Source organism: Triticum urartu, chromosome 3A (genome assembly GCF_056163025.1).
Source record: "Triticum urartu cultivar PI428250 chromosome 3A, HENAU_Tu73, whole genome shotgun sequence".
In the NCBI taxonomy this organism is placed as follows: Eukaryota; Viridiplantae; Streptophyta; class Magnoliopsida; order Poales; family Poaceae; genus Triticum; species Triticum urartu.
Window position 1 is genome coordinate 107,687,232 of NC_141875.1, and position 26,988 is coordinate 107,714,219.

Genomic DNA, 26,988 nt, shown 5'->3' on the forward strand with positions numbered 1-26,988 from the left:
AGATGGCAGTTCCTTACCTTCCCTCGTAGTTGAGGGATAGATCCTGGTTTTTGGATCGCTCAAGTTCTTCATAGTGTCCAGCAGATATAAATCCCAAGTGACTCAAAGAATAGAGCTATGTTCCCCTGCAACGGCGCTAGAAATTTGTCTTGATAACCCACAAGTATAGGGGATCGCAATAGCTTTCGAGGGTAGAGTATTCAACCCAAATTTATTGATTCGACACAAGGGGAGCCAAAGAATATTCTCAAGTATTAGCAGCTGAGTTGTCAATTCAACCACACTTGGAAACTTAGTATCTGCAGCAAAGTGTTTAGTAACAAAGTAATATGATAGTGGTGGTAGCGGCAACAAAAGTAAAGACAGCAAAAGTAATGTTTTTGGTATTTGTAGTGATTGTAGCAGTAGTAATGGAAAAGTAAATAAGCGTAAACCAGTATATGGAAAACTCGTAGGCACCGGATCATTGATGGATAATTATGCCGGATGCGGTTCATCATGTAACAGTCATAACATAGGGTGACACAGAACTAGCTCCAGTTCATCAATGTAATGTAGGCATGTATTCCGTATATAGTCATACGTGCTTATGGAAAAGAACTTGCATGACATCTTTTGTCCTACCCTCCCGTGGCAGCGGGGTCCTATTGGAAACTAAGGGATATTAAGGCCTCCTTTTAATAGAGAACCGGAACAAAGCATTAGCACATAGTGAATACATGAACTCCTCAAACTACGGTCATCACCGGGAGTGGTCCCGATTATTGTCACTTCGGGGTTGCCGGATCATAACACATAGTAGGTGACTATAGACTTGCAAGATAGGATCAAGAACTCACATATATTCATGAAAACATAATAGGTTCAGATCTGAAATCATGGCACTCGGGCCCTAGTGACAAGCATTAAGCATAGCAAAGTCATAGCAACATCAATCTTAGAACATAATGGATACTAGGGATCAAACCCTAACAAAACTAACTCGATTACATGATAAATCTCATCCGACCCATCACCGTCCAGCAAGCCTACGATGCAATTACTCACACACGGCGGTGAGCATCATGAAATTGGTGATGGAGGATGGTTGATGATGACGACGGCGACGAATCCCCCTCTCCGGAGCCCCGAACGGACTCCAGATCAGCCCTCCCGAGAGGTTTTAGGGCTTGGCGGCGGCTCCGTATCATAAAATGCGATGATTTCTTCTCTCTGATTTTTTTCTCTCCGAAAGCAAATATATAGAGTTGGAGTTGGCGTTGGAGGGTCAACAGGGGGCCCACGAGGTAGGGGGCACGCCCTAGGGGGGGCGTCCCCACCCTCATGGAAAGGGTGTGGGCCCCCTGGACTTCATATTTGGCGAGGATTTTTTATTATTTTTTCTAAGACCTCCCGTGGAGTTTTAGGTCATTCCGAGAATATTTGTTTTATGCACATAAAACAACATCATGGTAATTCTGCTGAAAACAGCGTCAGTCCGGGTTAGTTCCATTCAAATCATACAAGTTAGAGTCCAAAACAAGGGCAAAAGTGTTTGGAAAAGTAGATACGACGGAGACGTATCAAAGATCACCATGACTCTTGTATAAAGGTAGAAGGTAAAAGTAAAAGATAGGCCCTTCGCAGAGGGAAGCAGAGGTTGTCATGCGCTTTTATGTTTGGATGCACAAAATCTTAATGCAAAAGAACGTCACTTTATATTGCCGCTTGTGATAAAGAACTTTATTATGCAGTCCGTCGCTTTTATTTCTTCCATATCACAAGTTCGTATAAAGTTTATTTTCTTCACACTAAAAGATCATACATATTTAGAGGGCAATTTTTATTGCTTGCACCGATGACAACTTAATTACTTTAAGGAACTTACTCAATCCATAGGTAGATATAGTGTACTCTCATGGCAAAACTGGTTTAATGGGTTTTGGATACACAAGTAGTATCTCTACTTGGTGCAAAAGATTTGGCTAGCATAGGATGAGAAGCAAACTCAACATGTTGGAGGATCCATGACAATATAACTTCTATTCGGATATAAGAAAACATAACCCATTATGTTGTCTTGTTTGTCCAACATCAACTTTTTAGCATATAATATTTTAATGAGTGCTCACAATCACAAAAGATGTCCAAGATAGTATATTTATATGTGAAACCTCTCTTTCTTTATTACTTCCTATTAATTGCAACAATGACCAATACTATGTTTGTCAATTCTCAACAAATTTTATTCATCATACTCCTTATATGTGAAGTCATCACTCTCCATAAGATCATTATATAATCTTTTTACTTCTTTTATTCCTTTTCTTTTCTTTTCTAAGATCAAGGCAAGAAGGCAAAGCCCTCAACTCAAAACTACTCTTTATTATATAACTCTCGGACTCGATTACATAGATAGATCAAAAACCAAAACTCAAAGACTAAATCATACTAAAACTTTTGTTCTACTAGATGACGATAAAACCAAAAGGATCGAACTAAGATAAACGATAAAGATAAAGATGTGATGGTGATACGATGCCGGTGCACCTCCCCCAAGCTTGGCACAAGCCAAGGGGAGTGCCCATACCCATGTACTCAAGTCTCCTTTTTCGGAGGTGATGGTGCAATATTCTTGGCAATAATTCCCTTCAGGATGCGATTCTCTTCTTCGAGCTGAATTTTGCTACTTGAGATCCATAATTTTCTTGTGGAGTTTGCCTGTGACAGTTAGAGCACTGTCCACCCATGGATGCATCTTAGCTGCGGAGGAAAAAGCAACACTCTTCAAGTTATTATAAGAGATAAATTTAGCACCGGGAGGTTTGACCGAATCCAGAAGGACTGAGCTCGTGAATTCTTCATGCCCACCATTAGGTTGAGGGAGAGAGGTGCTTCTTGCTCTCTTCCATGGCATCCACTCTTTCCAGGTCAGCTTCCATCTCTTCCTCCGTTGGAGCAACATAGTGTGTGCTAGAGAGTATCTGAATAGGATCCTGAGCATCCTCCCTAGCTGGTGCCTCCACATGATTGACAGCACTGTGATCCACAGCAGCATCCAAGTGATCATCAGCCTGGATCACATTATCATTATGAACAGCATGGACATCTTCATAAGGAGCTCCTAAATTCTCATTGTGAGGATTGATAACCACCTGATCCATAGGGATATTACCTAAAACCTCATCATGCCAAAACCCTCCATGGACATGAGGGAGTGGATGGGGGTTACCACCATCAGGGGGCAGAGGATCCTCATCTCCCCCATGCTGACCAATCAGTTCCCGAGACAAAATATATGTTGGACAGGTCCATGAGTCGCCATAGCCCACATCATCAAGATTTCTCAGCACAACTAAGCTAACTGGTATGGTGTCCACATTCATAACCCTTAGCTTAACAACAACCCTCGACTTGTCCCTAGAATCTTTGTTCCATATCAGAAATCGACCATAGGGTGAAACAGTACGGCTAATGACCCCCACATCCCAGCATTCCAGAGGATAGTTCATGAGCATTATCCAGATATCATGGGTAAAAGTAATGCTATGGTAGTTCAAGCCTCTGTCCTGCCTGCTAACTCTAAGAACAGAATCCCCAATCTGAAACGGACTGAGACTGACGGCAGTATCACGTGAGCAAGCAGTGGTAAACTGAATAAGAGCAGTGCCCATACCACAACGAGATGTGTAGTTGATGCGCCATCCGCGCCCCTCCAGGTAGTTGGTGATCAGAGCAATGGCGCCATGAAACTCCTCTGCAGATACCTCAGGTACGAGTGTGGCGATTGCCCACTCATCGCAGACCATTGGGAGCTCACCTCCAGGCACCACATATCCACGGCGAGCACGAAGAGGGCCAGGTGGGAGGATTGTAGTGCCAGGGGGAAGGTGGGGGAGAGGATTGCAAGGGAAGCAGGCCATCTCGGAGGTTGGAGCTGCGGCTGGCGGAGCAGGGGAAGCAAGACAGAGGGGAGAAGTCGAGGAGATTAGTCTTGCCAGTTGAAAGACCAAAAGATTACTATGGCTCCTAATCTTGGGAGTTTTGCTACTCCCAGCAACAACTTCATGCGTGAACCTATAGCACAACTTGAGGTTGTAGCCTAAGTATGAGATCAAACCGAACTTAGTTTCCATGGTTCAACAGGATCAATTTGGAGGCTCTACTTCTGAGGATGCTGGTATGCACCTACACAATTTCACCGAATTGTGCAACATGACACGCATAAAGGATTATGATCTTGACGCTCTGAAATTGCGTCTATTTCCTTTCTTTTTGAGAGGAAAAGCTAAGGAATGGCTTCTACCTCTACCTAGAGGCAGTATTACTTTGCTAATTATTGCAGTAATTTTTTATCTAAGTTTTGTCCACCTAAAAAATTATGCAATTACGTTCTCAGATTACAGGTTTCAAGCAAGAAGAATGTGAGCCACTAGCGCTTGCGTGGGATAGAATGAAAAAAGCTATAAGAAACTGTCTCAATCATGGATGAAGGAATGGTTAATGCTTCATATGTTTCATAATGGCTTAAATCATATGTCAAAAACTATGTTTGATACAACCGCAGATGGAACAAGCATGGAAAAGTTCATAGAAGATGTTAAGAAACTACCACAAGGCCTTATACAATGCAAGGTGCTTGAAGAAATAAACCAGGTTTTTCTTAACCACCGATGCTTATTTGTATAGGGCAGACGCTTAATTAGACATGTCTTCTGTAGAAATAAGCACTGGTGTTTTAGAAAAACCCGTTTTATTTTTCCGAGCACCTTCCTAAGCACCTAGCATTGTACAAGGCCTATTATGCAAGCAAACCATGGCCAATGACAGGTTGAAAGAATCACCACCAAGAGGTACATTCCATAAAAAAGGCTCTAGATGCCCTAAATATTTTTTACTTCATTTTATTCGGTGAATTGATCGATATTTTGGTACATTCCATAAAAGCCGAAGCTCAAAACAGTATGAGAGTAGCCACGATGGAGAGTAACATACACTAGTAACATATACATATCCTAGACTGTTACTACTCCCTCATTTCTGGTTTATAGGGCTCGATTCAAAAATCTCACCAACCAAGATAGATGATGAGTGGTGGAATACTTTTCGTAATTTGCAAAAGCACCCAATTAATGCTCTTGTTTTTTCTAAAAAAATTATGTTACCAATGTATTAATTGCAATGCATGCATGCATAAAGTATATGCATTGGTCAATTTTCTCTTAATACTTGCATGCAATAATTTAATACACCTTGAAATCTAAACTTGTGATGGAGAACAACCAAATTAAGCCTTATAAAATAGAAAAACTAAGATTTTGAGATAAGCCCTATAAACCGGAAAGGAAGGAGTACCTTCATAATGTATAATAATATAAGTACAGTAACATGTAAAGCCTTATTTATTAGGTTATAGACTCATATTACATTGGGACATGTGATGTTACAGTAACTAGCTAAGTTACTCAAACTACTTCTCTCTTCGTTAACTCATTGCCACATAAGTAAATTTGCTGAGTTGGACTCGATGTTACTGCTAAAATTACTTCCGCTGTGGCTACTCGCGGAAACCGTAAAAACCGTAAAATTGGTTCGATTCGATTTATTATCGGCACGGTTTTTCAATATAATGATTTTAAAATGCACAGAGTGAGTGGTCCACAGCCAGCCTCGACCACCACCACCTGCTCTCACCTCGCGTCTCGTGCACACGCCCCTCTCTCGAGGCTACCACTTGTTGCAATCTCAGCGGGCATCGTAGAGCACTCGAAGAGCCGAGCGAGCGAGCGAGCAGACGCTCTGGCTCTGCCGCCCGGAGACTTCAAACCCATCACTTCTTCCTCGCCTTCCTCGCACCCCCTTTCCCAGTTCCCAAGCGCGCCCTCGCACGCGAAAATAATAATTCTCGAGTCAGTGAGCCTAGCTAGGGTCGAGTCCCGGCTGGGGATGACGAGCCCTCGCCGGCGATGGACCTGCCGCTAGCCCTCGCACCTCTAGTCCTCCTCCTCCTCGTGCTCCTCGCCGCCCCGCCGGCGGCGCTGCTCATTGCCCTCCACCTGCGCCGCCGCCGCCGCAGCCTCCGGAGGCCCCGGCCAACGCCGCCCGAGCCGGCGGCCGCGGCGCTCGAGCCGAGCGCGCCGGCCAAGGAGGACGAGGGCGGGGAGGAGAAGAGGCGGCCGCGGAGGGCGCGGCGGAAGCAGCAGCAGCAGAAGCAGGGCGGCGACGGGGCCGCCTCGCGGGCGGCGGGCGGCGGCGGGGACGGCGCGCTGCCGCCGCGGCCGCGGTTCCCGCTCGCTTCGGTGGCCGGCGCGCTGCAGCGGCGGATCACCGCGCGGTACGACGAGCTCGCGCTGGCCAGCCAGGCCCAGTCCCTCACCATTGACCAGGTTGGTGGGTGCGCCCCATGCAATGCAACCCTTCTCGGCATCCATTAGCTTCCTTGCACCAGTGTGCTGAGCGTAGGATCCCTGCTCTGCTCCGATGGCAGGTGTTGCTGTGCTACCAAATGTGGGATTGGTTTGGTGCCCTCAACAACTGTCAAAACAGATAGCCCCTACTAATGTTAGAATTGGTGCTTGTTTCGATTGCAAGCTAGTATTGGAGTTTAATGGCTTTGATTAGAGAAGTACTCCTCTCCATTCCAAATTACTTGAAGTTCTATGTTCTCTCTATTCCAAGGAAGTTTGACTTTAGTCTATGGAGAACTATATCAACATCCACAATGCCAAATTAGTTTCACTAGATTCATCATAAAACATGTTTACATACTATATATGTTCAGTGTTATAGATATTAGTATCACATTTGTCTATAGACTTGGTAAAATATAAAGAAGATTGACATAGGACAAAATTAGATTCAAATAATTTGGAATGGAGGGAGTAAGATACCAAATGGGCTCCCATTGCTAGGTAGGTGCATGCTTCATCAGTCCATCTGCGACGGGATGTCGGTGTGCTGTTGGTTCTGCTAAATGCTTTGACTTGAATTTTTACCGCCAATGATAGTTAAATTATTATGGATTTTACGATGCTACTACAATGACACTGAAACCCATTCCAAAAAAATGGGCCCAGTTTTAGTAGTGGTTAATTGTCATAACCGTCAAATTGGGCTTTTGTCAGTAACTATGGCACATAATGCTGACATCCTTTTGTAATTACAGCCTGGCGCCATTTGAGTAACTGCATTAGCAGGGAATCAGTGGTTTTGTTGCTTCGATATGTTAAGTTTAATCATACTCAAAATGAAAACCTATTATATCCTTGTTGTGTGCCAATGTACACATATGGAACTATTCTAACAAAGTGTTGTCTTCCTAATAAACAACCTCAACTGACAGTTTTATTTCTTTGATTTGGAGGGCTGTATACGCAACTTGATTGTCAGAGGCTCAATACAATAGACAAAAGAAATGAGATTTTCCATTTTGATGGATTTTGATATAGTTATAACTTTCCGTAGTGGTAATTTTCCATAAAATACACCTTCCCCCAAAGCTCAGTTACATAGTTGCAATTTGAAAGAGAGAAAGCGGGGCAAGTGCCCCCTTCCTGCCCTGTGGTCCGTTTGGGGTCATGGGTTTTCCCTCCCGCCCAGTCGCAGGGCGGATAGGCGAGCGGCAAAAGTGTGTGTGTGGGTGTGGGGGGGGGGGGGGGGATTTGGCGGATGTGGGCTGATTTTTAGAGCTCGCCGCCAAAAAAAATATGAGTCCGGCCTATATACGGTACCTGTTCGGGACGCTTTGTCATCCGGTACCGTATATCGGTGCTTATTTTGCGGGGAGGGCGGATTTGCGGCATCTGCTAGAGTAGCTCTTACGCAAACACGCTGCAAGCAAAGTGAAAACCCGTGGCCCCCACTAGAATACAAAATAAGACATTTTTGTGTAGAAAGTACATCTAGATCTAGCTTTATAATGTTCTTGCGATCGAGGATATCGTCGCAAACCTTCTTCTACAGATCTACAACCATGCGGGTTTCCTATCTCGTCCTCCTTGCTATTTGTGCCATCCTGTCCCGTCAGGTCCCACCTGAATCACCCCAACCATCATTGCCACTTGCTGGTGGCAGTAGGAAGAAGAGAAAAAACCTGAGGAGGAAGCAGGAGGGCATGGATCGCACAGATAAGTTGGAGGCTGTTGAGGAGGAAAAGGGGCCAACACCGAACATCTTGCTCCTCCCCCGGTTGAGTGGTCCAATGAAACAAAGGATCACTAAGGAGTATCGTCGGTTGTTTGGGGTTTTTGGTGGTATTGAAGAATTCTTTCACCAGGTTGCACACTATTTTCTTCGGTTCTGCTTTGTATCTTCAATTGATTTCAATGTGGAGGTTGGTGTGATTTGAGTGCGTTCTAAAAGAGGAACCTAAATTTTTGGTGGTTCTGTGAACTTCCATAGCTAAATTGTGCACCGGTGTGGAGTTATTGTGCAGTTTAAGTGGGGCATAGTAGAATCTGTGCGTCTAATTAGTGTTTTTAATGAGAATTTAAGGTGTTCAGTGCTATATGATTAAAGATTTACCTTTATTTGGTTAGATCATCATGGATCATACCTGTATTGGAGGGTTTGTCCATTGCAAGTTTGCAGCCGAAAACAGTATATTTTGTTATCTTCACGGCTTCGTGCCTTTTACCAATTCCTTCATGTACTTCTACCTTGTTTTTTCAGGTCCATGAGTTTCTTAAGACTCTTGTAGATGCGAGGGATGAACTACTACAAAAGTATGTGACTATTTGCATTCAGCTTTACCCTTCAGAGTTCAGACATGCATTACCCCACATGTTGTACAAACTTTCAGTAATGTGTTGTGCATCTCAGGTCTGAGAACACCCGAAGAAGCATCACAATAAGGAAGGCCATGTTATCCAACAGTCGTAACGGTAGGTCTTCACATGACCACCTTCGCTTATGTGAACAGGTGAGGCATTTGAGAAGAGAAATCCCATACCGACATCAACTAAGAAATGCTGTTAACATTCGAAGATGCAGACATGCAGTGTTTTGCCGACTTCAGCCTTTTTAATACCTTGGGCATTGTTGTAGGTGAGTAGATTGGAATTCGAATATGAAAGACTAAAGAAAGATGCCAGCATTTACCATAATCTCCATGAGCAGCTTCAGCTGTCATCGTGCTACAAACTGGTAACGATCTTCTGTTCTGCTCACAAGCAAGCACCTTTGCCCCCGTGATATGAACTGCCAGGTGTTTTGACACCAAACCTTTCACCGTGGCAGATGGAGGAGAGCAACGATGAAACGGAGAAGAGAATCCGCGAAGGAGCCTTCGCCAAAGGGGTGCGCGATACCGCCTTCGAGGACCTGCTGGCCGTGGAGAAGAAGGACGACGCTTTCTGGCGCCGTGACGGGAAGCTGAGGTCGATCTCGGACAGCATGTAGGCAGCGAGGCAGAAGACAAGGCGATCGCACCGACTGTGTCATCTTCGTGGTCATCAGTCTAGACTGCAGCAACTAGAAACTGAATCTGTCCCTTGGAGAACTTGTGTGTGTTGAAACCATTGGCGGTGTGATCGTGCTCGTCGAGCTCTCGATCCTCCTCCTGTGTCTTGAACTCTTGAGTCGTGGCTTTCAATAAGATCTGAACTGGGCAGATCCAAGTGAAAATGTGTTGTCCTTGGGTGGTGGTGACTGATGAATGCCGCTCGATGTGATGCTGTGCCTGTTGTTGTTGCTGCTGCTGCTGCGCTCTGGATCGCTGGCGCTGGCGCTGGCGCCATTTACTGCTGTTTGTTTCTCCAGCTAACTCCGGGCCTTCTTGTCCCCCTCCTCAGTTTGCGATCTACAGATTTCGTTTCAGTGCCGCAATTACAGTGTACTTGTTACCTCCCTTCACCTAGTGATTTCAGAGAGTTGCCTTTCCATATCCAACACGAAGAGCCATCAGAGTAATTTCACCAGGGCCATGGCCACGCGAGAGCAGCCGTCGCAGGGCGTGACGCCGGACGCTGCCGCCACTCAGCCTCGGAGGCCCCGCGTCCTGGTCGCCGCCTCCGGCAGCGTGGCGGCGATCAAGTTCGAGGTCCTGTGCCGGAGCCTCGCCGAGTGGGCCGACGTCCGGGCGGTGGCGACGGCCTCGTCCCTGCACTTCATCGACAGGGAGTCGTTCCCGAGCGGCGTCGCCCTCCTCACCGACGCCGACGAGTGGTCCGCCTGGGGGAGGATCGGCGACGAGGTCCTGCACATCGAGCTACGCGAGTGGGCCGACGCCATGCTCATCGCGCCACTCTCGGCCAACACCCTGGCCAAGGTAGGTACTGTTAAATACCGTGGACACACCGTGGGCGTCTCGTCGCTGTCCTGCTTTGACCATTTTTTTTTCTTCTCTCGATCTGCCGCGCTCAGATCGCTGGCGGGCTGTGCGACAACCTCCTGACGTGCGTGGTGCGCGCGTGGGACTACAGCAAGCCCATCTACGTCGCGCCGGCCATGAACACCTTCATGTGGGACAACCCCTTCACCAGCCGCCATCTCGACGCCGCCGCCGGCCTCGGCGTCTCCCTCATCCCTCCGGTGACCAAGCGGCTCGCCTGCGGGGACTACGGCAACGGCGCCATGGCAGAGCCCGCCGAGATCTGCAGGACCCTCAGGCTCTTCTTCGGTTCACAAGAACCATTCTGAAAGACTTGCTCACTCTGTTTGCCTGCTGTACGAGATAGGTGTATCCGCAAACACTTCCTCTTCTATCAAACGCTTACAATGTGGTGATCGTGCTCCATGGTGTGTCTCTCGTCGTCCATTTCGCTGTACAAATCGTCGAGCACCCTGAAGATCTCCTCAGCTCCGGGCATCGACGGCGGCACACTGCCGGCCACGAAGGCGAACACCTTGTTCTTCACCTCGATCCAGCTCTGCCCGGGGCTCTTCCTCAAGCCGGCCTCTCTCGTCATCACCCTCACCCTCTTGGACTCGTCCCACATCCCGCACGCGGCGTACAGGTTCGTGATCAGCGTGTGGTTGCCGGTGGTCTCCGCGCCGGCCTGCAGAACCTTCGCGATGGTGGCTTCGGCCATGGCTGCGTCCCCATGGATCCTGCACGAGTTGAGCAGCGCTCCCCACACGCACAGGTCGGCTCCCACCGGCATCGTCTCGATGAGCTCAGACGCGTCCTTGAGCAAGCCGGCACGGCCCAGGAGGTCGACCATGCACGTGTAGTGCTCCATGGATGGGGAAATCCTGTGCTCCAGTATCATCTGATCAAACAGACGGCGGCCCTCCGACACGCGCCCTGCGTGGCTGCACGCCGACAGAACGGCGACGAAGGTGACGCCGTCAGGATCGACCTTAGCTTCGGCCATGTCTGCGAACACTGCAAGGGCGTCGTCGCACAGGCCGTGCATCCCGTAGCCGGCCAACATGGAGTTCCAGGAGACCAGGTCCCTGCTCTTCATACCGTCGAACACCGTGCGTGCGTAGGCCACTCTCCCGCACTTGGCGTACATGTTGATGAGCCCGTTCGCGACGAGCGAGTGCCGGTCGAGCATGGATCTGATCGCGCCGGCATGGACCTCCCGACCCAACCGCACCGCCAGTAGCTCGGCGCAGGCTGAGAGAACGGTGGCTAAGGTCACCACGTTCGGCGAAAGCCATCGCCGTTGCATCCGCCGGAACAGCTCCAGTGCGCGCTCATTGTCACCGGACGACGCGAAGCCGCCAATGACAGCGCTCCAGCTCACCACATTGGGCGCAGCCATGCCGCCACGCTGCTCCATCCGGACGAGCACGTCCAACGCTTCGTCGCACATCCCAGACGCGGCGTAGCTGGTGACGAGGGCGTTCCATGTCACGGTGTTCTTCTCTCCAGCTTCCCCGAAAACCTTCCGGGCGTCGTCCATCTTCCCCAGCTTGCCGTACATGCACACCAGCGAGTTGGTGACGAACAGGTAGCCACGGACGACGCCCTTTGCGACGCCGTAGCCATGTATCGCCCTCCCTTTCCCCAACGCGAGGTCGCCGGCGTAGGGGCACGCCGAGAGCGCCACGGCCACGGACTCGGCATTCCCTTCACATCCGCTGCGGTGCATGTCTCCGAACAGTTCAAGAACCACCGGGTGCTTGCCGCACCTCGCGTGCGCCGAGAGCAGCGTCGTCCACGTCACGGCGTCGGGGAGCGCCTCGTCAGCGGCGGCGGCCATGCGCCCGAACGTGGCCATTGCACTGTCGGGGTCGCAGCAGACCGAATAAGCGGAGATGAGCGTGTTCCAGGACATGGTGGTCCTCTTGGACGGCATTGCGTCGAACACGTGGCGGGCCTCGTCGGGGCGGCCGTGCCTGGCGTAGGCGGCGAGGAGCTGGCCGGCGACGTCCGGGTGGGCATGCAAGCTAAGGTGGAGGGCGTGTGCGTGGATGGCGGACGCGATTCGTGGGGAGGTCGCCGCGCGGAGGGCGAGGGGGAGCGTGTAGGTGTTAGGGAGCGCGGGGCAGAGCGCGCGCATGCGGCGGTAGAGCGCGAGCGCAAGGTCTGGACGGGAGCGGCAGATGTGGGCGCGGAGGAGGCGGTTCCATAGGACCGCGCAGGTGGTCGGCGGGAGGTCGCGGATCGGTTGGTCGCCGCCAGCGACGGCGGAGAGGAGGCGGTGGCGCTGCCGGATGCATCCACGAGAAGCGGTTGTTCGGAGGAGACGGTGCATCTGGCAAATGGGTCCTACCAGCCAGCGTAGCATAACGCCCACTTGGTAAGATTTTTTTTTTTATCATCATCGCCCCTTTTATTAGCTTGTGATAAGTTACACCCTCTATTGCAAAATATAAGACGTTTTGGTTGTTCAAATTAAACTGCCAAGCGTCTTTGATTAATAAGAGGGATCAGTTCACCCGGAGCCTCTTAAACCAACTACTTCCTTCATCCAGGTGCATAGGGCATCTAAGAAGTTGTTGCACCATGATCAGGACGCATTCTAGCCAATTCAGACTTGTAGCCAATTGATGCGCAGTAGAATTAGCTTCTACTCCCTCTGTTCACAAATATAAGATGTTCTAACCTTTTTTTGAATCAGATGTACATAAACATGTTTTCTGTGTTTGTTCACTCATTTTAGTTCGTATGTAGTCCATATTGAAATTTCCGAAACATCTTATATTTATGAACAAAGGGAGTATATAATAATGTTCAAAAAAAAGTTTGTGGGATTCACAAGCGAGATGATAGTCGTCGAAGATTGCTACAGGTAGTACTCCCTCTGGTCCTTTTTACTCTGCATATTAGGTTTGTCCGAAGTCAATCTCATCCAACTTTGACCAAGTTTATATAAAAAATTATAAACATTCACATAACAACACCAATATCATCGGATTCATCTTGGAATATATTTTCATATCATATTTATTAGATATTATAGATGCTAATAATTTCTAATATAAATTTGGTCAAACTTAGCAAAGTTTGACTTTCGGCAAATCCAATGTGCAGAGTAAAAAGGACCGGAGGGAGTACTGCCAAAGATGTGCCTCCAGATCATTGTCTCAATAACCTCGACATTGTTGGAATTGGTGACAAGCTTGTTACACTGAACAGACTGGGCTAGAATCAAACCATACCGAAGTGACATGGACTCTGCAGAAAGAACATCTCCGCATACTGCTCCAGCTGCTGGAGCTAGAGCAAAGATTTGTTGTTGTTACCCAGTAACCCACTACAAATGTACACTTGTACAGTCCTACTGAACAATCCTTTTTTTCTCGAGGAAAATCAACTGAACAAACCTCAAACAATCAGCGGATGCAAGCTATGGTGAGCAACAAATCTATGGTTTTGTTACAGCTGAGATCTGTATAAATTGCAGTGTAGTCCTCCAATGTTAACAAGCTCCAAACAAAAACAACTCACACACGAACACACTTGAAATAATCTCACAGGACTTATCTATGCCACTTAGGGATGGAGGGCGCCAGTCACCCAGGTAGTGGGAAAATAGGATACATAGATCAACAATTTACGTTTCTTCAGGTGCTTCCGGAGTCTGGAGGGGCTCTTCCGAACATATAAATTCTGAGAGGAAATTTGCCATGTATTACAAACAAGCAATGGTGGAGTTGTAGTCACGAGTCCCTGTCAAGAAGACAGAATGGTAGATTAATCTAAAGCTTGTAGCTTGTGTTTTGTGCATACGATTTGTCAAGCGCAATGAACTACAGAGGCAATCGGTACTAAGCAACTACTAGCATTTTACTATCTACTTTGGAGAGGACCAACCACCTTTACGAGTAACAGACCCTAACGAAGTACCAAATCAAACTGACCAGAGTGATTCAAGAAAGCAGCTCTTCAGAGAATCTAAATGTGACGAACATCGGTTGATTGGTACCTGGTGATCTTAATATTTCTGAAGGATAGCATCACAGTAAGTATCAATGTAACCATGGCGAAACAAAGGTGCTCCAAGGAATGGCCGCTAATGAAGTATCTATTCACACTGTAAACCTTTCTGTCGGCAAGGCCTTCAAATCTTGCCAGAAGGTAAAAGCCTGCACCGAGATACCAATTAAATAAGAGTTTTTTTTAAGGTTAACAAGTTCAGATGTATTAGATCAATTCGCTGTTACCTTACCTGTAGCAAGAAACCAAAATCTTGAGTGTGTATACTTTGGCGGGAACAAGAATAGCAGTGCAGGAATTGCAACACAAGGAACCAGGTTTAAAACTACCCACAGGCGCATATCATCAAGAATCCTGCAGCCAGACAAGCCAGAACAACACATTACATATAACACATTTTCAGAATTTATTTGACATCGATCTTAGAATAAAGAAGCTCAACAACTGCGCACTTGTCCATACCTTTCACACACACTGCCCACCAATAAAAGAGACAAGAGCGAGATCAAACAAGATAATCCAGCCCTCTCATCAACTCTTTCAATTACCAATATCGACAAAAGCGAGGAGGCCGACATCATCATCTGCATTGTGAGAGCATCCAGTAAACATTCGTCTCAACAAAAGCTTTGTCAAAACTCATTGATCACATTGATTTATGCAGCAAAAGAATATTCAGATCAGATACATAGCACAATAATATTTCATATCAAAATCACATGGAAACCCAGATACAGATATTTTTCGCCTATGGTGAATGCTTGGATTTAAAATGTAAGTAGGCAAACTGCATTTTTAACAGAGTAATTTACCATCAGAGTCCAAACTATGTAAATCAGAAGTTAAAATAACAAAAAACTCCCTAAGTACACCAAAAAGACCAACTAATAATTAGGAAACTGCAGAGGGGAGGATGGCAGAAAGAAGAAATGTTTAGAATACCGGCAACCTGTCCCAAATTAACCGGTCATCATCTGGCTTGAGGTGATAGTAAGCTGAGCCAAATGCTGCCCCTACATTCCCTGCATAGAAGAGGAACCATCCCAAGGCCTCCCACCTTAAGCTACATAATTTCCACAAAGTAACATAGGTTTTATTAAACACCAGTATAATTCATTTGACATATTCAGCAGAACACAAGAAGACAATTTTATTTGAAGTGCCAAATCTCAGCTACAAATTTTTCTTCTGTGAAACTTAACACAATGAAAGGAGCACACTATCATTTCACTCCGGCCTGTTCTTTTAACAATGATAGCAAAATTGTTTAGGCAGCAAGCCACAGGACAATAGTTGTGCACTAAATAACAGGTTTCTGCAAACAGGAATATCACACACATCTTAACTGAACAGTTTAGCCTACCACCCACATTCAAATCCCACTGACTGATTTATTCTACTCTGTTGCAAGACTGCGGATTCCCAAAGCTCATGCATTTCATCAAGAAATCTAGCAATAGGAAGGAAAACATGGTAAATTTCCCATATAACAGCAAAACATTTCAATTCCCACTGGATAAGAAATATTCCCATTGATTAGAGCATCATCACATATTCTCAATAAGTGGAGCTGGAGCCTCATCGGGGCCATGGTGAATCATGTTCATGGCCATCCCTTTCAGCAATACTGTCATTTAGATCACGCAGCATCCATTAATAATGTGTTCTTACTTGCTAGGTATACACACTAAGAACTCTCTTGTAAGGTTCTCAAGCATAATTGATAAGATGTGCCTCCTTCATAATATTGTTCAAGGTCTGTTACTGCTAATTTGACAATTTGATTATTCGTCGCATTCTTTAGAAACAAGTACAGCAAAACCCTCCAAATGGTGCATATCATGTGAAGAGAAAATAAAATGTATTCACTTCTTTAGTTCTTTAAGCTAGACATTTCACCAAACAGCTGGCGTGCGAGCAAGAGAAAGGGCATGGCTCACCTTATGCCGAAGCATCCGCTGCCGAAGAGGCAAAGGATAAGTCCTGGTACTCCAGCAAGGAGAAGCGGGTAGGCGGTGAGCACGTTGAGGGTGTTGGGCACGCCGAGGAGGTTGCGCATGTCGGCGAAGAGGTGGAGCGCCGGCGAGTGGCGGAGGCGTGGTGTGGCCACGAGAAGCAGCGCCGAGGCGAGGACCGCGCCGCCTGCAATCGCACGGCGACGGTTATCGGTGCGGAGCACGGCAGCCGCGAATGGCCCTAGGCCGAGGCGGCCACCGCCGCGGTTGGGGTAGTCGGCGGCGAGATGCATGCCTAGATTTTCAGATGCGGCGACTCCGGCTGCAGGCCTAGATTCGATTCTCATGGGCCGTCTTATTCTTTTGGGCCTTCATTTTTAGGGATTCTCTCTCCCTTTGCACCACACATCAGCTAAAAAAAATCTGATTTGTCTAAAAAAAAGCTAAAAAATCTGATGACTCTCAAGAAACAAATTCTAAAGAACAACTGCTACATAAATTAGTGTTTGGATTCTAAAAAACCCATAAATTAGTATTTCTCCCCTAAAAAACACAAACTACTTTATCCCAACTATCTAAGACATTCTTTCCGAGCAAACTGATGTGTGAGGAAGTTGGTATTCTATTGCCAATAGAAATGTATTGTTAAAATAGGACTCCCTCTGTCCCATAATATAAGATGCTATTATATCTAATATGTGAGATGTAATAGCATCTTAAATTATGGGACGAAGGGAGTACAAATACTCTTAAATAGGAGGCATTTTTCGTATGTTGTTATGCCATCTTTTTTAAAACCGTACCACACTATTTAAATAGTACTCCCTCCATTCCATATAGTTTGTTGTGGTTTTAGTTTCAAATTCCATGTTTTAATTTAAATTTTGAAGTAAAACCACGACAAGAAATATGAAATGAAGGGAGTACATATTGATTAACAAATGTTAATACAAGGAAACAGAGCTTGCAAAAGGGGGGAATATGGTGAAATAAAACACCATCAACCTTATCTCTTTGTGTGCTACCTTATTCGCTTACCCCCTGATCTCACGAGAGTAAAGTTTACCTCCTAAAAGGATCTACTAAATTCATCGAGTTGTTCCCAAAAGCCAAAATGGTCAAACAAATGGATAACCCGTAACACTTTTTTCTTCAATTAAGTTGTGCCGCCAATTCTAATTTGCTTCAATGCTTGATCAAAGAAGATCGGCGAGCAGTGATAACACTTTTTGTCTGAGAGAGCAACATTTTTGTATTTTTGACAAAACACTACTCCCCCATTCCATAATGCTTGTTATGGAACGGAGGGAGTCATGTTATTTTAGATGGTAAGCCCAACCATTTCAGTTTGGAATAGCTGACCACACCTGTTGTGTGGTTATAAAAGAGGCAAGTTTTAATCTCAGCCTTTGATCTGCATAACGGAACTACAAACCTTTCAAGGTGAGTGTACCAAAGCAAATCTCATTAAACTATCGCAATAAGCCCAGACATGTCGAATGCTATACGCTATAGCAACGGATTAAATAAACAAGAAACTCCGAAAGCAAAATCCACAAACAGGCCAAGTCCATGTCGGTTCTTGAATCTGAGTTAACATCGATCACCACATATGCCAAGTGGCCCCGCCAATCAGTCCTTGGAGAGCAGCAAGTAGTATTAGAGAGAATATCCTATATACATACATGGAAACCAAGTTTCAAAGAAAACTGCATGAAAACCACGTTTAAAAGTTAAAAAAAATATCTGAAGAAAATACAGCATGTTAAGAGGGAGACGTTCTATTTTCATACAAATTTTCAAATTCAAACACATTATCATTTACGAGCCATGGAAAAAACAAATTCGACAGTGAGTAGTGTCATTTATTGTTCGGCACTATTCAATGTTGATTTTGTTATCTCGTACCTCGTAAATGGTAATATTTTGGTTTGGGAATTTCACATGCTAATAGAACATCACGCTCTTAACATCTCATATATATATATATTTTGAGATATTTTTGAAATGTCAAGGCATCATTTTCATGTGGTTTTCATTGGTTTTCACTGAAACTTGGTTTTCACGTAGTAATATCACCAACAAAATCCAACGTTGATTGATATAGTAGAAGCAGAGAAGAGAGACAAGCCCGAGAAGAGAAAGACAATTAGGCAGATTAGGCTGTCGAGCAATCTGCGTGTGCCGCGGGAAGAGAAGATTCGGATTCGGGTCCATGGATCGATCACTTGATCATCATATACCTGCTGCTGCTGGAGGTGTGGGCCGCGCTGTCGGGATCCATCGGCGTATCATCTACAGTATTATCGAAATGCAAGCTCGAACTCGATCCAACCGAGTGACAGCCATCGATCGTATCCAGCTAGCCACCCTGAGACACGGAGACAGCATGCACTGCACAGTATTATTACCGTGGACACGGCACGGTCGTCAGGGGGTCGGATCTGGCGCAGAGATCTCGCGTGGAAAATACTGCGGGGCCAACTGTAGCTAGGACGTACGGTCCGGAGCACTCCATCAGCCGGAATCGAATATTTCGCACTGTACATACTCCTGTATGCATGCGTGCTGCATGCATCCAGTCCAGGGCATGCAGGTATGTGCAGAGCCTCCATCGATCGACAGAGTTGACGTTGGCAACCTGGCATTCGCGCTGTCGCGGCGTCGATCGCTCCTGTCGCCGCCTCCCACGGTTTTGTCATGCGTACAGCAACTAGCTAGCCGGCCCGGACGCGGGTGTTCTGATTTCGGGCTCACGTGAGCTTCGATGAACAGTAGAACAAAATCGATGCTCAAAATGTGAGCTCGGCATTGATTTTGTCTTTTCTCACATTTTTCACGAATGACATTAGGTGACAAAACTTTGCATGCTATCGAAAAATCTGTCAATGTTCGGCAGATTTTTACTCTCGCCTCTCGCTCCCCGCTCCCTGCTCCGCAACCATGGCGACTCCACGCCTCCCGCTCGCCATTGCCCCCACCGCAGATTTAGCCGTGCCGACCTCGCGACATGCCTCCACGACGGAGAAGGCTGGATCAGGCGGCGATACTCATGGCGACGGGGAATCGGTGGTGGGTGGAACGGGCGACAAGGATTCGCGCCGCTGCTGCGGCGTGGATCCGACGGATTCAGGAATTGAAGGCGGTGGATCAGGCGGCGGCGGCGGCGGCGAGAGATCCAGATACGCGAGCCGCGGCAACAAGGTATGCAGAAGCCTGCCGTTCGAGAGCAGAGGGAGAACAGAGGGCCCTAGCGAAGCGGATCTACAACGAGGCTATGGCGGCGGAGAGGCTGAGGATGCCTGCCTACCCGGACTCCACGTCGACCGCGTTCGTGCAGTGGACGAAGGCGGAGGCGAAATCAGAAGATCCTCGCAGGGCGCTGAGATGGGAGGGCTTGCTGGGGCTGGTACCATCGGGTGCGCCGCTGCAAAACATCCCGTCCTGGCCGCCGGCGTCAATTCGAGATTGAGCTCTGCTGGAGCTCAAGCATTCATGCCTCCAGGCTCACCTACGATGTGCGGAAGAGCCAGGTGTAGGCGAGCTTCGCCGCTGCTGATGCTGTTCTGTTCACCGGTGAGGAGGAGCGCGGGTCGAAGAGTCACTGCCAGGAGGGCCCTTCAGGTCAACGAGAAGCTATCAGCGAACCCCGCTTGCCCCGTCACCAGACCTCCAGCGGGTGGAGTGGTGGCGCCTCTTCAAAAGGCGCCTCCCCTTCCGGATCCGCACCAGGAGGGCCAGGGTCGGGGAGAAGTTAGGGTTCGGCCAACCCCTAGCAGCTTCAACAGATCTAACCTGGTGTGGGTTAGGAAGGACAAATTCAGTTCACAAGATTTCACTGAAGCGGATTGCCACCCAGTCGGTAAATCAGATCGTCTGCCTGCTCCAAAATTCTTCTCCTTCTCTCGAGACTTCTGGGCTAGGAAATCGGGCAAGATTCCTTTTGCTTCCATTGTCAAGATGGCTGGAGGAGGAAGAGATGCTAGCAACCGAGGTGGGAGATATGGTTCGGGAAGGGGCCGCAATGGTCGTCCTCTTGCTCCCACTCCGTCGGGGCAGGATGGGACTGCTCCGCCCCCTCTTGTTCCTCAGGCACCTCAAGCTGCGCCGCCGATGTCGATCTACACCAAGCCCCCTGTTTCCAGTTGGTTCTGCTCAAGCTATGATGCAGGCAGGAGGGCAAGTGTATGGATATCAGGGAGGCTAGAATCCCCAGATGCAGCAGATACAACAGATGCCATAATGGGTGAACCAGCAGCAGTTCCCCTTACAATATTTGCCCCCTACTCAGGTTTTCCCTCAGCAATTCAACCCTCAGATGCAGCAGGTCCAGTTTGGAGGAAGTGGGTCATCTACTGGAGGAAGTGTGCAGAATAGCCACCAGGATTCCAGTAAGAACAAGAAAAAGAAGAACCAAAGGAACAAGCATGCAGCTGCTACTACTGCTAGTGATGAATCCTCCTCCTTTAATGTGGATCCTAAGTTCATTGGGGCGATTTGCTACAATTGTGGTCTCCCAGGCCACTTTGTGGGAATGTGTCCCACCCCAAAGCTATGTTTCATTTGCAAGACCCCTGGCCATCACATGGATGCATGTCCCACCTGGTACAAACCCTACCCTGCTGCCATGTACTGGGGGAGTGCCAACAATGGACTAGGCTTCTTTCATACTGAAACTGGTGGCAAGGAAGACCGTGAGTGGCTGAATTTTGGGAATGTTGGACTTGTTTTAATAGAAAAAGGAGAGATTACTGAGAAAGAGCTGGGTATTTGTTTTTCTGATATGTGAAAAACTAACTGGCCTTGGCAGATCAGAAGATATGATGAGAAAAAAATTCATTGTCAGGTTTCCCCCTAACAAGAAGATCAAAGATTTGGTAGAATACCCATCTGTCAACCTGAAGAAAGAAGGAGTGACTATATCTTTTAGTGACTGGAGTGGTGAAATGCCAGCCTTTGACACTGTGGATGAAACTTGGATTGTGATTGAAGGACTGCCTCCTAAGTGGATATCCTGGAGCATTATCTCTCAAATATCTAGTATGCTTGGTGTCCTTGTTAATGTGGATTGGCACACTATCTTCAGGAGCTTCTATGAGAGGGTGAGAATCCAGGTAGCTGTGAGAGACTCTACTAAGATCCCAAGAGACAGGATGGTGGAGATACACCATGAGTTATATTTACTGCAGTTTACTGTGGAGTCTGAGGTTGTTAGTGGACATGAGTCAGATAATCCTCCAGGCCCTGATGACAACAATCCCTCTCAGAACAAGCACACTGAAGAAGAGTTTGATTCCAGTGGTGATGACTTGCTAGGAGAAGACATGGATACTGGTAATAGCAACCCCAAGACCCAAGACTATGCAAAAGTGCTCTACACCTGCTCCCAGAGGCAATGAAGAAAATCTAGCCTCCTCCAAGTTTATGGGTGCACCTATGAACAAAAGCTACCTAGAGGCAGTAAGGAAGACCCACAATGATTCCATGGGCACCCCTATCCTTGACCAATTTGAAGCTGCCGCTGACAAACCTGTTTTCTAGAAGTACACTAGTACTCAGCAGAAGTGGGGCCCTGTAGCGGCCTCTAGGGCTAGCGCTAGGAACAGGAATGATAGCAGGCCAGCTCTTCAAAAAGCTCAGGAGTTGAAGCAAATTAAGAACCTGGAAAAACCTACTATAAGAAAAGGTACCCATAACTCTTTTGCTTGCTTAGATGATTCTCTCTTAATTAAAACTGCAGAGTGCTCAGGTATTAACTTGGGGACTAGCAGAGATAATATCAGAGATAACATTTGCACTATTAAGCAAATTGAGTTAGATAGACTTACTAAATTTAATTCTGAAAATCCTGATACATTTTTACCTCCTAGTATTGATATTACTGGTGAGGAATTTAATGTTACTAATACCAATCCTGGGATGAATGTTGAGCCAGAGGAGGAGACACATATAAATGTGCTCCCTCAATCAGACTCCCCCTGGATTGAGGTTAATAGGAAATCTAACTCCTGTAGAGGGAGAAGGAAAATTGATTTTATTATTAAATGATAGGTATTTTTTGGAATATTAGAGAGCTAAATGGCCCCATTAAAGTTGACAAATTTAATGAGCTCATTAGAGCCAATAGTCCTGATTTTATTTGTATTTCTGAGACCAAGAAAGAAGAATTTACTCTTCTTCAACTTGAAGCAATTGATCCTAGATCTAATTTCCAATGGAAATGGCTCCCTGCAATTAACACCGCGGGAGGGATTTTAATTGGTTGTAAAGTGGATCTATTTGACTTAGTCCAGTGTGATTTGCATAATTTCAGTATTTCCTGCTTACTTAAAAACAAACAGGATCTCTCCATTTGGAGACTTGTTTCTGTGTATGGCTCTGCCTATGACCAGTTTAAAATGGATTTCATTAATGAACTCCACATCTTGCTGACTGGCTGGACAGGACCCACCCTGGTGGGTGGTGATTTCAATCTTATTAGAGAGGCTAGTGATAAAAGCACTGGTGTTATTAATCAACACTGGGCTGACCTCTTCAATGACTAGATCAATAGATTTGGTCTCTTAGAGCTCAAGATAAATGGGAGAAAGTATACCTGGGGCAATAACCAGGACAATTTAGTGATGGCTACTATAGATAGAGTATTCATGACCACTGACTGGGCTTCTGCTTTCCCTGGTGTGCACCTTAAAGCCCTACCCAGATTAGGGAGTGACCACACTCCTTTGGTAATTAATACCTGTGCTTTCTCCATTCCCAAAGAAAAGCATTTTAGATTTGAAAAGTGGTGCTTGGAAGTAGATGGGTTTAGAGATGTTGTGATTAAAGCTTGGATTGCTAAATGCCCTTTTAAAAAGGCAATAGATGTTTGGCATTTCAAGATTCGAAATTCCAGAAAAGCCATTAAAGGTTGGATAGCCAACTATGAGGCAGAGCGGAACAGGAAAAAACAAGCCTCAGTGGCTAAGTATAATTGTCTAGATATTTTTTCTGAATCCAACCCCCTCTCCTAATACTAACAAAAGAATAAAAAAATTGCAGGGGACCTGGAGGAAATCTGGAGGAAAGAATAAATCAAGGCCAGACAGAGATCTAGGGAGAGAGACATCCTAGAAGGAGACTTAAATGCTGGCTACTTCAAAGCTGTAGCTAATCAAAAGAGGAGAAAGAAGCAGATCATGGCGCTTGAAGGAAACACATGTACTGTAACCGACCCTGAAGGTATCATGAATATTGTTGTGGATTATTACAAAAAATTATTTGGTTTCCAAGATAAAATTAACATCAACCTATATTTGGCTCATATGCTGAAGGAGCTCTTAGTCCAGATGGATTTCCCTTTTTATTTTATCAGCAATTTTGGGATCTTATTAAAGGTGACCTATTTGCTTTGTTTCATGATTGGGAGAAAGGTTATCTAGACCTATTTAGACTTAACTTCTTCCTACTCACTTTAGTTCCAAAAGAGGCCGATGCCACTAGAATGGAGAAATTCAGGCCTCTTGCTATGATTAATTGTAGTTTTAAGATCTTTGCTAAATGTGCCACTAATAAGTTTGGCCCTATCTGCAAAGACCTTATTTCTTTGAACCAGACAGCCTTCATAAAAGGCAAATTTATTGCTGAGAGCATTATCACAACCCATGAAATTATCCATTCTGTACACTCCAGTAAGCAGTCTGGTTTTGTGTTTAAGCTAGATTATGAAAAAGCTTATGACATGATCAACAGAGAATTCCTGATGGACATGATGCATAAGAGAGGATTTAGCACTAAGTGGATGCAGAAAGTTAAATCCCTTCTATATAAAGGCTCTGTTGGAGTTAATATTAATAATAATAACAATGATTTCTTTGTTGCTGGTAAAGAGGTTAGACAAGGGGACCCATATTCCCCTCTAATTTTCAACCTAGTAGCTGATGTGTTTACTAGAATCCTTGTTAAAGCTTCCAGGAATAATATTCTTGAAGGTTTATTCCATAGCTCCAATCCAGCTGGCATCATTAGTATGCAATATGCTGATGACACTTTACTTTTTCTGAGTAATAACTCATCCCATGCCAGACACCTTAAATGGTTTCTTTCCTGTTTTGAACAACTATCTGGTATGAGAATTAATTTTCATAAATGTGACCTGGTGCCCATTAATATAAATGGAGATGATGCCAATATATTTTCTCAGATCCTTGGGTGCAAAATTAGCGAGTTCCCTATTAAATATCTAGGTGCTCCTCTACATCACAGAAAACTAAAGAAAAGTGAGCTCCAGCCTACTATTGATAAAATTATTAAAAGAGGAGTTGGGTGGAGAGGGAGATTACTATCTTCTGGCAAGAGACTCACTCTAGTGAAGACCTGCCTAGCTACTATTCCTGGCTACCTTATGGGGATCATTAAATTCCCAAAATGGGCCATAAAGCTAATTAATTCTCAATTAGCTCACTGTTTTTGAGATGGCTATGAGAGTCATCATAAATATCACCTGGCTGCCTGGGAGAGTGTGACCCTACAAAAGCAAATGGGGGCCTGGGTATCCCCAATATTGCTGACATGAATCTATGCCTATTAGCTTCCTGGATTAAGAGATATTTCCTGGATGAGGGCAGGATTTGGAAGCAAATTATTGATGCCAAATATAGAACTAGCAGCCCTAATATTTTACTTGCCCTAGTAATGGTGCTTCCCCTTTCTGGAAAGGGATCCTTTGGGCTGCTAAAGCCACTAGAATGGGATATTCCTGGATAGTTGGTAATGGCAAAAGTATTAGATTTTGGGAAGACTAGTGGATTGGGCATACCACTCTTGCTACCCAATTTTGGGACTTGTACAGTATTGCCAATGACCAGAATATTTCTATTAGTGAAGCGTGGGATGGCACTAATTTTAAAATTACTTTTAGGAGGTGTTTTACCCAAAAAAATGCTAGCTGATTGGAATGATCTGTTCAGTCGCATTATTAATATTAAGCTAGAGGACAGAGAATATACAATCCTCTGGAATTATGATCATAAAGGTGTCTACACTATAAAATCTTTCTACAACATTATAAATTTTAGGGGGATTCATCCGGGTAACCTGCCAGTTATTTGGAAAATTAATGTCCCCCCGAGGATTCAGATTTTTCTCTGGCTTATGGTCAAAAAAAACTATTAACGACAAGTAATCTGCAAAAAAGACAACATGTAGAAGATACTACTTGTCTTTTCTGCAATGAATCTGAATCTGTTGAACATTTATTTTTTGGCTGCGTTGTTGCGATTGAACTATGGAGAGTGATTTTTTATATATCCAATAAACACGCTAGAATGTCCGTTGATGACATGCTGGCCTGGTGGTGTAATAACAAGAGTCACTCAGCGGACTGTTTGCTACGTTCTGCTGTCCTTTGGACTCTATGGAAATATCGTAATGACATTTGCTTCAATCATGTCCCCTGGCTTGGGATGCAGGTCCTATGGAGGAAAACTGCTACTATACTAAGCAGTTGGATGGTCCGATGCTCTGGCCCTGTCAAAGAAAAAGTGATGCTCTTAGTGAGAAAGCTGGAGCAGGAAGCGCGAGCCCCCTCCTGATGTGGCCAGACCCTGGATAGGCCTACTGCAGTTCTCGGAGGTGCTACATAAACCGTGCCTTGACTAAGATCTGAGTGGTCCACTGAGCTTCAACTTCCTAGCAGCGGCTCCCATCTAATGTTCTCTGCCGGTTGGTAGTTCCTTTGAGGATAGCTTTTTCTTAGTTAAGTAATATTAGCGTTCTACCTTCTGAGGCTTGGACAACTCATTTTGGCGGGGCAGCGTATGTGCTGTTTATCCCCCCGCGTGCTTGTAACAGAATGTTGGATTCTCTGGGTTTCATTTGGTAATACAAATGGAGCCGGGGCCGAGAGCCCTTTTCCTAAAAAACAGATTTTTAAAATATTTTTTCTACTTTTTATGATTTTACTGTTCACCCAAGTGAACTCGGGATCCGAACAACACTTTGGCGGGCCGGACGAAACTATACATACGTTCCGGTGCAACTGTGTGTGCTTTCTTTCACAGGCCAGCTGTACTCATCGTGAATAGATACAACTAGTTTTTTTACGTGATCATAGATGTGAGCATATGCATGTGTTTGTATTCCCTCCGTTTCTTTTTAGTCTGCATATAAGATTTGATCAAAGTCAAATTTTCTTAACTATGACCAAGTTTATAGAAAAAATATCAAGACTCACAATATGAAATCAATATTGTTAAATGCATCATAAAATTAATGTTCATACCATATAGATTTAGTATTGTAGATATTGATTTTTTTATAAAGTTGGTCAAACTTTACAAAGTTTGACTTTGACCAAATCTTATATGCAAACTAAAAAAATGGAGGGAGTAAGTGTCTACGTCTATATTGGTTTTCTAGAAAGAAGATACAATTGACTTTCTTTCACATGGTCCATCTATAGAACTCTCTTCATTCCATTCATGCGCACCCCATGATGTGGCCTCCTCTACGTACGTGCCTCACGACATGGGGACCTGAGGCGCTACTTCTTGCCACGAACCCTACCAACGTCACCGCTGATGCGGAACTAAGCATGAAAATAAATAAAAATCGTATGAACACCCAAGATCTAATCTAGGAGATGCAAGGCAACGAGAGGGGAGTGTGCCTACATACCCTTATAGAATGAAAGCGTTAGTGTGTGTAACACGGTTGATGTAGTCATACTCTTCACGATCCAAT

At 45.7% G+C, this 26,988-nt stretch overlaps 4 protein-coding genes and 2 pseudogenes across 7 annotated transcripts; 4 read left to right on the forward strand and 2 right to left on the reverse strand.

The window, feature by feature from the left end:
- The first annotated feature begins 5,726 nt into the window (after positions 1-5,726).
- LOC125543111 (CA-responsive protein) lies at positions 5,727-9,603 on the forward strand. 2 transcript variants are annotated; one of them, XM_048706358.2, is made up of 5 exons: positions 5,727-6,365; positions 8,650-8,702; positions 8,800-8,899; positions 9,025-9,123; positions 9,217-9,603. In XM_048706358.2, the coding sequence occupies exons 1-5, from the start codon at positions 5,946-5,948 to the stop codon at positions 9,376-9,378; spliced, it is 834 nt and encodes a 277-aa protein (XP_048562315.1). In that variant the 5' UTR covers positions 5,727-5,945; the 3' UTR covers positions 9,379-9,603. The 2 variants fall into 2 exon arrangements, with proteins under 2 accessions (XP_048562315.1, XP_048562316.2); XM_048706359.2 differs by lacking the exon at positions 5,727-6,365 and adding an exon at positions 7,747-8,254.
- A 298-nt stretch (positions 9,604-9,901) lies between these two features.
- LOC125543112 (phosphopantothenoylcysteine decarboxylase-like) lies at positions 9,902-10,714 on the forward strand. The gene is made up of 2 exons (XM_048706361.2): positions 9,902-10,246; positions 10,342-10,714. Exons 1-2 carry the CDS (start codon positions 9,902-9,904, stop codon positions 10,615-10,617), a joined length of 621 nt encoding a protein of 206 aa, XP_048562318.1. The 3' UTR covers positions 10,618-10,714.
- LOC125543108 (Pentatricopeptide repeat (PPR-like) superfamily protein) lies at positions 10,683-13,499 on the reverse strand. The gene has a single exon (XM_048706355.2). The coding sequence runs from the start codon at positions 12,657-12,659 to the stop codon at positions 10,683-10,685; it is 1,977 nt and encodes a 658-aa protein (XP_048562312.2). The 5' UTR covers positions 12,660-13,499.
- A 225-nt stretch (positions 13,500-13,724) lies between these two features.
- On the reverse strand, positions 13,725-16,629 carry LOC125543110 (Alkaline phytoceramidase (aPHC)). Of its 3 annotated transcripts, none has more exons than XR_015618329.1 (6): positions 16,252-16,629; positions 15,254-15,374; positions 14,774-14,895; positions 14,539-14,665; positions 14,301-14,460; positions 13,725-14,044 (listed from the first exon to the last, which is right to left on the reverse strand). XR_015618329.1 is itself a non-coding variant. In XM_048706357.2 (6 exons), exons 1-6 carry the CDS (start codon positions 16,611-16,613, stop codon positions 14,035-14,037), a joined length of 897 nt encoding a protein of 298 aa, XP_048562314.1. In that variant the 5' UTR covers positions 16,614-16,629; the 3' UTR covers positions 13,725-14,034. The 3 variants fall into 3 exon arrangements, 2 of the variants coding, with proteins under 2 accessions (XP_048562314.1, XP_048562313.1); XM_048706357.2 differs by having other exon boundaries at positions 14,544-14,665; XM_048706356.2 differs by lacking the exon at positions 13,725-14,044 and having other exon boundaries at positions 14,255-14,460; positions 14,544-14,665.
- Positions 16,630-19,139: 2,510 nt separating this feature from the next.
- LOC147978811 (uncharacterized) lies at positions 19,140-20,643 on the forward strand (annotated as a pseudogene).
- Positions 20,644-20,893: 250 nt separating this feature from the next.
- LOC147978812 (uncharacterized) lies at positions 20,894-25,858 on the forward strand (annotated as a pseudogene).
- The last annotated feature ends 1,130 nt before the right edge of the window (positions 25,859-26,988 follow it).

Bases quoted from the DNA above. Each gene is read 5' to 3' on its own strand.
- LOC125543111 (XM_048706358.2), top strand. From the start codon at position 5,946: ATGGACCTGCCGCTAGCCCTCGCACCTCTAGTCCTCCTCCTCCTCGTG. The intron at 6,366-8,649 runs GTTGGTGGGTGC...TTGTTTTTTCAG, and splicing joins AGTCCCTCACCATTGACCAG to GTCCATGAGTTTCTTAAGAC. The intron at 9,124-9,216 runs GTAACGATCTTC...TCACCGTGGCAG, and splicing joins TGTCATCGTGCTACAAACTG to ATGGAGGAGAGCAACGATGA.
- LOC125543112 (XM_048706361.2), top strand. From the start codon at position 9,902: ATGGCCACGCGAGAGCAGCCGTCGCAGGGCGTGACGCCGGACGCTGCC. The intron at 10,247-10,341 runs GTAGGTACTGTT...TGCCGCGCTCAG, and splicing joins CGGCCAACACCCTGGCCAAG to ATCGCTGGCGGGCTGTGCGA.
- LOC125543108 (XM_048706355.2), bottom strand. From the start codon at position 12,659: ATGCTACGCTGGCTGGTAGGACCCATTTGCCAGATGCACCGTCTCCTC.
- LOC125543110 (XM_048706356.2), bottom strand. From the start codon at position 16,613: ATGAGAATCGAATCTAGGCCTGCAGCCGGAGTCGCCGCATCTGAAAAT. The intron at 15,375-16,251 runs GTGAGCCATGCC...GAAATTATGTAG, and splicing joins AGCGGATGCTTCGGCATAAG to CTTAAGGTGGGAGGCCTTGG. The intron at 14,461-14,543 runs GTAAGGTAACAG...ATCTCGGTGCAG, and splicing joins ATTTTGGTTTCTTGCTACAG to GCTTTTACCTTCTGGCAAGA.